Source organism: Sinocyclocheilus rhinocerous, unplaced genomic scaffold (genome assembly GCF_001515625.1).
Source record: "Sinocyclocheilus rhinocerous isolate Xijiao unplaced genomic scaffold, SAMN03320098_v1.1 scaffold208, whole genome shotgun sequence".
Classification (NCBI taxonomy): domain Eukaryota; kingdom Metazoa; phylum Chordata; class Actinopteri; order Cypriniformes; family Cyprinidae; genus Sinocyclocheilus; species Sinocyclocheilus rhinocerous.
Genome location: NW_015650085.1, coordinates 435,844 through 445,594, shown reverse-complemented (window position 1 = coordinate 445,594; position 9,751 = coordinate 435,844). Strand labels below are relative to the sequence as shown.

Sequence of the window (9,751 nt, the reverse complement as noted above, 5' to 3'; positions counted from 1 at the left end):
AAGAAATTACAGAAATTAATACTTTTATTTAGCAAGGATGCTTTAAATTGATCAAAAGTGATGATAAAGACATTTATAATGTTACAAAAGATTTCTATTTCAGATAAATGCTGTTCTTCTGAACTTTCCATTCATCAAAAAAAACCTGAAAACAATTCTACTCAGCTGTTTTCAACATAATAATAAATGTTTTTTGAGCAGCAAATCAGAATATTAGAATGATTTCTGAAGGATCATGTGACTGGAGTAATGATGCAAAAATATAGCTTTGAAATCACAGGAATAAATTACATTTTCAAGTATTTTCAAATAAATAACAGTTATTTTAAATAGTAAAAATATTTCAAAATGCGATATCGGAATTATATCGTATCGACCGAAATTAAGAAATATATCATGATATCAATTTTGGCCATATCGTCCAGCCCTACTAGTACTTATTTATAAGACACTTCTTTATTACAATGAAAATAGATACTAGTACATTTTGAGGATTAAAATGGCTTGCCACACACACACACACACACACGGATATGCTGTAATCAAAGAGAAGCGCTGCTGCTATGGTAACCGTTAGTCTGCGTTTCACAGAGCCTGAAGTAATTTCAAGGATTTTGAGACCTCTGGGCCGCTCTGACATTTTGAATATTTCTAATTTTCTTACAGCACGTGAGGTCAGATCACTCACGATCGAAAGCTGCAATAACAGGTAGGGTGCGCTTTGGCCTTTGAAGCAACCCGCCAAATTATGACGCATGTGAACGAACGTGAGAACAATCACAGACGGGAACGGTTAACGCGGATTCCTCCCTCTCCATAATGACACCTTGATCTACACCAACATTCAGTCTGATTACACCAGCCAATTATCCACAACAATTTTCTCTCAATTACCACGAAAGGAGGTTAGCAAAGGGGAGAAGTACAGCGAACAACCTGTGTGAATGTCTGTGGACTGGACTCACTACAAACTCATAAAGGAGCATCTATCCACAAAAACACACCTTCTCTCTGATGGTGAACAACTGGCTACAATATAATTAAAAAAATTAATAGTATAATATTTAAATAGTTTAACAATTAAATGTGGCTAATTATTTAAGTTTAAAATGTAATTAACTTTTTGTTTTTTAATTATTATATTATTTGTATTATTATATTGAATATAATTTTATACAAATATATGTAATATTAATATGATAAATGTTGCGAATAATTTTTTAACCTTTTATATATTAAATTATATATAATATTTATATTTAATTTTTACAAAGTTAAAATTACAAAAAATTAACACACACACAAGTTAAAACAATTATAAAAAATGACAATCTAAACAAATAATTAGCTGCCTTTATTTATTGAAATAAATATATTAATATTAAATATATTCCTTTAAAACTATATTTTAAATAATATAAATAATTGTATAAGATATATTATAGAAGATACATATTAATATATATTAGGATAATACTCATAGTTAAATATTTAATATTTCAACAAATAAATGTTGCAAATTATGTTTAAGTTTAAAGTGTCCTTTATTTCTACATAATATATAATCACCTTTTTTCCTTTATATAAAACAAATGCATTATATCCTGTGAGGATGACCAGTGCAAGAAACTTGTAGAGTCGTTTCCATGACAACTAAGCTTGTGTATATACCATAGAGAAATTTCTCTTATGTGATCAATCAATAATTTACACATCAACACAACATTTACCCATTTGCGCTATGAAAAACATATGCATTTGTACATCACATTCTCCATGTCTCCCATGAATAAGAGATCATGAGCAATAAAGCAGAGGTGCTGCTGATGATGGAGGCGGGCGTCTCAAAGCGCTCCATCCGCAGGTTATCGGAGCATGCAGATGATTAGAGGAAAGAGCTGCAGCCCCCGCAGCAGATGGAGACGGGAGCCGTGCCAGCGGCAGGAATCACACACACCCCTGGGGTTTGGAAAACAGCCTCGACAGGGGACTGACATGCTACAATAAGCCATGATCATGTAAGCAGATTCAAGAACTCTGTCCTAAAACCAAGTGAGCAGTCCTGCCGTTTACTGCCTACATAGACAGCTGCAGGCTGATTGAAACTGAACCTCATAAATGACTGATTTGGAACGCTCTACATAAGCACACAACTATTACATGAAATATTAAATATGCAGATGAAAATACATATTACATATGTTTTTCTCCCTCATCGCAAGGCATTCCGGGATTTGCTTTACCTATGAAACGTAAAAACAATGAAGGCTACACTGCAAAAAATGATTTGTTAAAAGTGAAGTTGTAAGTAAAAAAAAAGTTATTGGAGTACGTTTTACAAGAAAATACTAATACAGTCCTGCTACTTTAAAATTTCACATTTAACTCAAGCGTTACCTGCCTGTTCTTTTCCATTCTTTTTGAAGTTGACTAGCTATTTCTAAATGAAAATGTATTTATTAAAATATTTAAATACATTAATGTGAAATATATTTGTTCAAAATTATATTTTACATTTTAATGTGCCCCTATTATGCCATTTTTAAGGTTCCTAATATTGTTTTGGGAGTATCTTACAATAGGTTTACATGCATGCAAGGTCAAACAACACTTTAGTTTTCTCAAAATATGCATTTAATATCACCTTATTTTCAGCAATTCTCAAGCGATTCGTTCGAAGCATTTCTAAGATTCAGTCTCTCTAAGCCCCTCCTTTCCGTGAGCCTGCTCTGCTCTGATTGGTCAAATGGTCTAGTCTGTTGTGATTGGTCTACCGCATACAGTGTGTGTCAGAAACGATACACACATTGCCACATCTATTATTTATCATACTTACAAATTGTGATTCAGTGGAGCCAGCTGGTCCAAATAAACTGGGTACTGAGCCATCTTTTTAAATAACTTTTTATTTAAAACAATAACTTACTTTTACAATAACTTTTTTATAGTGCACTTCCAGCTTTACAACTTTGCAGATCGTTTGCATTCACATTCACTGCCTGAAAGGTAATATTCAAAATGGCATAATAGGTACACATACACAGGCGAAGATAAGTACACGAGGAAACAGACAAGGCAAGACTAAGCTAAGGCTAGACTAACTAACGGGCTCCGTAGAGTAGCTATCGCTAGGAATCAGGAAGGGGGCCAACACTTTTTCACACCACTGTATACACACATGGGTGTATCATATGTGTGTTCAAAATTGTATTTTCAATTATATACAGTACATGTATAATTTTTATAAGATATATTATATAAGATATATATTATATTAGGATAATATTCATATATTGAAAAACTTCAACAAATAAATTTACTAGAAATTTAATTAATTTAATTGAAAATTAGAGACATTAAAATGAGACATTTATTTATTGATATACTTAAATATATGAATATTAAATATATTTTAAGTGTAATATATTCTACATTTTTTCGATATATTTTGTAAGATACTGTATATATTATATTATGATAATATTCATATATTTAAAATTTTCAACGAATACATTTACTATCTGCTCTGTTACATTTGCCTGAATGTTCCCACAGTAAAGGATGCTAATACGGATTAGAAGTGAAGAGTAGGGGAGAAAATAAAGTTTGTCAGTGAGGATTTGGGGAGAGAAACAACATGCTGTGGAATAATTCATGGGATATTGTGCACATAACCAGACTGTAAGACCATAGTATCTGTTGAATATTTTCACAATTAGTGCATAATAAACAGACAAATAAAACATAAACCAAAACAGACAATTCCCACACACCAGGAGGGAATCTGAAGCATTACAGAGTCACAGTGTGACTGTCAGCTGAAGAACCAAGGGTCTATGAACAAATTAGAGTTCAAGCTTGACAACTTTTGATTGTGGCGAGAGGGGTTTACGTGAAACAATGAGAGTTAAAATAGAGGAACGTGTTTCGTTCTCTTTCTCCACAGGTTTGTGCTGCGCCTCACAATCAAGCGTGTTCTTTCACATGTTAATTCATTTAGTTTCGACTCAGTGAACACACACACACACACACACACACACACACACACACACAAAGTCTGTATCCTACTCTTCACAGTCAGACAAACAAGTTTTAACAAGACAGTAACATTTGACTCTATGCAGACTTGCAGCAGTTTCAACGTGACAGCAGTGATTATCTTATGGACGTCATTAAGACATGATGTTCTCCTGAAGCTGATCTGAAACATGGATTGCGTAAAGTACTTTACAAATAAAACATGACTAAAAGAAACAAAAATTATTCTAACAATAAAAATGGCACTTTAACCATTTTAAATATGATGATCTAAATCAAGCAGCTATGGAGTACCAAAGTACTAAAGATGTTGAATATTTAAAATATTTAAATAAAGCTAATCACCTTCTCAATGGCACACAAAGCCATTTGACTTTCACCTGTGATCAGCTGTGCTCATTTTGATTAGCTCAGCATGAAAAGAGCTTTTCTGGAGCATTTCAGTCCTTGGCAGTGCAACTGAAGCAAACCATCAACTATGGGTGGCAAGGCACTGTCAAAAGATCTCCAGGATAAAGTTGTGGACAGGCACTTATCAGGAGATGGATACCAAAAACATTTCAAAGGCTTTATCAATGTCTCGAAGCACAGTGAAGTCTGTTATTAAGAAGTGGAAGGTATTTGGTACAACACAGACCCTCCCTGGATCAGGACGTCGCTCCAAACTGAATCAAAAGAGTCAGGAGGAAACTGGTCAGAGACAAATGGGCGCAAATGCATTTGCTATTTAAACAAAGTGGCGCAGGAAAAATTAAAACTGCGTCGGGCTGAAACTAGCAAAAAACACTTGCGTCACGCCTTGCGCCGGGTGTATAATAGAGCCCAATGACTGTACATTAAATATTCAGCTTTTCTACTGAAAACTGAAACTATATAAAAATTTAACTTAAAATCTTGGTCTAATAGACATGGATTAAAAGCCACAAAGCTGTTCAATCCCATTCTGTTTTTCCACCATTGTCAAAGCGTCCTCCGGCCTGATTTAAAAGCCACAAGTCAAAGCCTTCCAACAATCCTGAATGTCACTTACTCTTTTGAAAGACTCGAGTGACTTAAAGTGTCTCAGACTTTCAGCTAATCTCCAGCACCGGCGGGTCAGTGGTCGACTCACTGCCGTCGTTTCTAATGGAGAACGGACATTGATCCGTCATTATTCACTTCCATCTCCTGCTACCTTATCCCTATCTCGCTCACAGAAGAAAAGCTTTTTAAGGCGTTTGGGTTGAAGCCAGTGCTTTGCCACACTGGAGTCTGGTGAAAAGCACACAATAAGGGTGTTTGTTCACAGTGAACCCACCTGTGTAAGACCAGTCAACGTCCTCGGCGAATTTGCGCTGACCTCTCAGGTACGACACAGCCAGATCTGGAACAAGAAAGATGAGGAGGGCTGGAGTCAATGCAATGTTAATTTAGAGCCAAACAAACACAAAGCAGAAAGTTCAGAGAAACCCCCAAATAAAACAATCTTTAGTGTTTGTATTCCTTATTTGAGAAATCATTATACAAGTGCACAGTATACACTAATTATTTGTATATTGTTGGGTTTTGCCCATGCAAAAGTTGCCACCATGAAGCTAAGGTGCTGCTATGTGGTTGCTAGGGTGTTCTGTGTTATATAGTGCATTGCTATGTGGTTGCTAAGATGTTTCTATGTACTGTAGTTGATAGGTCATTGCTATGTGGTTGTAAGGTGTTCTAAGTGGTATATATGGTGCATTGCTATGTTTTTACTAGGGGACATTGCTATGTGGTTGCTAGGGCTTTGCTATGTGCTTGCTAAGGTATTCTAAGTGCAATATAGTGCATTATTATGTAGTTGCTAGGGCGTTGCTATGGGGTTGCTAAAGTGTTCTAAGCGGCATATAGTGCATTGCTATGTTGTTGCTAGGGCATTGCTATGTGGTTGCTGAGGTGTACTATATAGTGCATTGCAATGTGGTTGCCACGGCATTGCTATGTGGTTGTTAAGGTGTTTGAAGTGGCATATAGTGCATTGCTATGTGGTTGCTAATGTGTTCTAAGTGCTATATATAGTGCTTTATGTAGTTGCTTGGCCGTTGCTATGTGGTTGATGAGGAGTTCTAAGTGGTATATACAGTGAGCATTGCTATATGTTGCTAGGGCGTTGCTATGTGGTATATAGTGCATTGCTGTGCGGTTGCTAGGATATTACAGCAAGTTATACTTTCAGACTGATGTCATCAGACTAAAGCGGTCTTTCCTATTTGACTTACTCTCGAGTGACTGAGGTATAAATATCTGTAAATTAAAGTGTGATGAGGGAATGGTCATTATTATCACTGTAGGACGGACTGACTGGGCGTTTTCCAGCACATTACTGTCTGATGTGTGTGTGTGTGTGTGTGTGTGTGTGTGTGTGAGACTGTGAGGACACCTGCCAGACACATCAAAACACACATGTGTCACTGCTGTAGAAGGGAAAGTCGAGATGAAAGGACACATGAGCTCAAACACACACAGTTGTGTCCGGATTATAGCCATAACCTCTGAAAAACAACAACCCCAAATGTTTTGACGGGACTTAAAGGAATAGTTTACTCAAAATTACAAAAAAAAAAAAAGGTAGGAAAACTACATATACCAGACTGTAACCAGCTAAACTAGATATAAAGTCCAAGAGTCAGTGTGGGGATCAGATGTAAAATACCCTTCCAAGGGATTTGGAGAAGATGAAAACTGATGATGCGTGTAAAAGTCAGCTAAAGAGCATTTTAACAGTCTGACCCCCTGACCTGACAGCACTAACTAAACCCTGTATTTAATACGGCCGTCCTGTCCCTGCCTCTCAGAGCACAAGTGAATGGTGACCGAAAGCCGCTGCCACAATAGAGCCTTTGAAGACTTTTGCCACAGAACATGCCATTATTACAAAGACTAGTCAGACACAACACAAGTTGTTCTGGATGAGTTTTCATAAGCATAAGCACCTCTGCGGTCCATATAAAGGTTATTCCCAAGAAACGGTAAAATTTTTTTAATATATTTTTTTAACATATTATATCCATCCATTTTCCAAACCACTTATCCTCACAACATTATATATTTAAAAAATAAAAATAATGATTTTAGAATATAAAATGAACAACATTTGTTATAATATTTATTATTCATTTTAAATATTAAAAAAAGAAAAATAACACACTATTATATATTTAAAGAAAATAATAATGATTTTATAATATAAAATAAACAATGTTTATTATAATTTTTACAAGTTTTAAATATATTTTATATACAATATTATATATTTTAAAAATAAAAATAATATATAATTAATTATTTAAAGAATTTTATTATATTTGTATTTTATTATATATTTTATTATAATATGAAATAAATATTTTATATATAATATTATATATTTAACAAATAACATATATTATATATTTTAAAAATATTTAAAGTTAAAAATGTTTTATTATAATATAAAAATAATGTCATATTTATTTATTATGTACAATATTATATAATCAAAATGTTAATTATTTTATTATAATATAAAAAGTAGTAATATTATTATTCTATTTATTTATTATAATTTTTAAAAAATGGTTTTATGATGTACAAATAAATAATGTTATAACTTTTTTATTATATATTCAAAATTATGTATTTTTAAAGATTGAAATGAAAAAAGATTTTATTATAATATAAAAATAAATAATATTGTTTATTTGTTTGTTTTGTGCTATTGAAAAATGCTACAGGTTTGAATGTTTCAGGGTTAAACACCAGTGCAAAAATTAGCTACATTATTTACATCCACTATTCTTGTGGTAAAACATGTTAAAACACCCATTTGTTTAGGACATTTCCTTTTTAAAAATAGGCTTTGTGTTTGACGGTTGTGTGGAGTAAATCCCAGTTGGCCGGGCGATGAAACTGCAAGTGGAAAAAGCTCTTTTGCTCAGCTCGTCAAACAGAATCCCGGGCCGTTTCACAGGAACAGTATCATACAGCGACCTGCGCTCCTCTAAAGCTGCTGAGCTTCTTTGGCTCGGCTCCATTTCACAGGCACTGAGAGAAAAGCCTGCGGCAAATTAGATTAAAATTGCTCACAGTTTGATGTTAATGAGTCTATCACCAATAAAATAAGCCCTTTACTGGACCCCACTTCCATTTCACATCCTGCATTCTCACTGCTCTCTACAAAAAAAACTAAACTAAATAAACACAACTGGGGATTTTCTTCCATTTTCCAGCTAAACAAAACTATTAGACATTTCAAAACAAGCAGCAGTAGTTGAAGTCTATGTTCACGTTTCATCCAAATTACTGTGGTTATGAGAGTCACCCCTGGAAATTATTTGTTTCTATACAACACAATGAAATTCATGATAATAAATGAAAATAATCAATATGTTTAAAAGTGATCATATATTTAATTGATACAATATTTACATTTATTTAAAATATTTAAAACTATTTACTTATCTGCATTGTTTACATACAACTATTCTCTTTTGGAATTTAATCAATATATTTCATGTAATCATTTCATATAATAATAATAATACATTTACATATGTTTATTATTAAAAAGGAATATAAAATGGTTACATGAGTGGAAGTTGCTCTCAAAATGCAATCAGTATATTTTATGTAATCATTTAATATAAGAATAATAATAATAATAACAACAACAACATGATTATTATTAAATTGGAATATAAAATGGTTACATGATTGGGAGTTGCTCTCAAAATGTAATCAATATATTTTATGTAATCATTTCATATAACAATAATAACAAAAATAGTTATGTAAAATTCTTATTAAAATGGCAAATAAAATGGTTTCATATGTAGAAAGTTGCTCCCTGACTCCCTTTAACTATTAAAGTCACTGCCATTTGGAAGAAATGGCACTGTGTGGTGGAAGAAGTCAGAGCTTTTATAAAGTTTCCAACTTTACAGTAACAGTTTTCACTCTGAATCTACACTTTGTGCAAAGTTTCAAGTCCAAGTGCAGAGTTTCATGAATGAGAGCTATCTGGCAGGCAGAAGTTGTTTACTACTCGCTCACAGCCGCGGCTTCGACTGGGAAAGATTCTCAGCATGCAGTCGGTAAGCTTGTGTCCGGTACCACGTAGGAAATGGATGGGGGAGGAATCGTAACCATCCTCTGCCCTCTGTAAACGTCTCTAGAGTCATTCAAATACATAAGAGGATTAGAACAGTCTCGGGGAAGCCAGCCAGCACGTCGTGTTTCTCACTCAAGAACAAAAACACAGGGTTTTTCAAAAACAAAAATCCGAGTCCCCCTCCTCGTCCGGACACTAAATAACTTTATCCCCCCCCCGGATGAAACACAGCCTGTGAACTGTTTTGTGTCTGTCGATGCTCTCATATAATGAAGAACACCGGTTTGACACTGAGAAGGCGCACAGGGGAACGAAGAGTCTAAATTCGCAGCACACCGTTGTTAAAATTGACAGCTAATTGAATTATGACGTGTTCCCAAAGGCACTGATTATATTTGGATCCCCAAGGTCAAGGGTTGGAAAACAGCCAGTTGGGAAATAATTGAAGTTTAATAGGACCAATTTTTAGGAAATATAACATCCTGAAATATAATCCATCTTTACTTGCCTAGATGAGAATTTAAAGGGATAGTTCACCCAAAAATGAAAATTCAGTCATTAATGAACCTCAAGTTGTTCTAAACCTGCATGAGTTTCTTTCATCTGTTG

General features: G+C 34.1%; 1 protein-coding gene across 1 annotated transcript in view; it reads right to left on the bottom strand.

Moving 5' to 3' along the window:
• LOC107711502 (protein tyrosine phosphatase receptor type Z1) overlaps window positions 1–9,751 on the bottom strand; it is a 37,463-nt gene that overhangs the window by 20,831 nt on the left and 6,881 nt on the right. Inside the window, 1 exon segment of the mRNA XM_016516490.1 lies at window positions 5,336–5,401. Coding sequence (XP_016371976.1) covers window positions 5,336–5,401 — 66 coding nt within the window.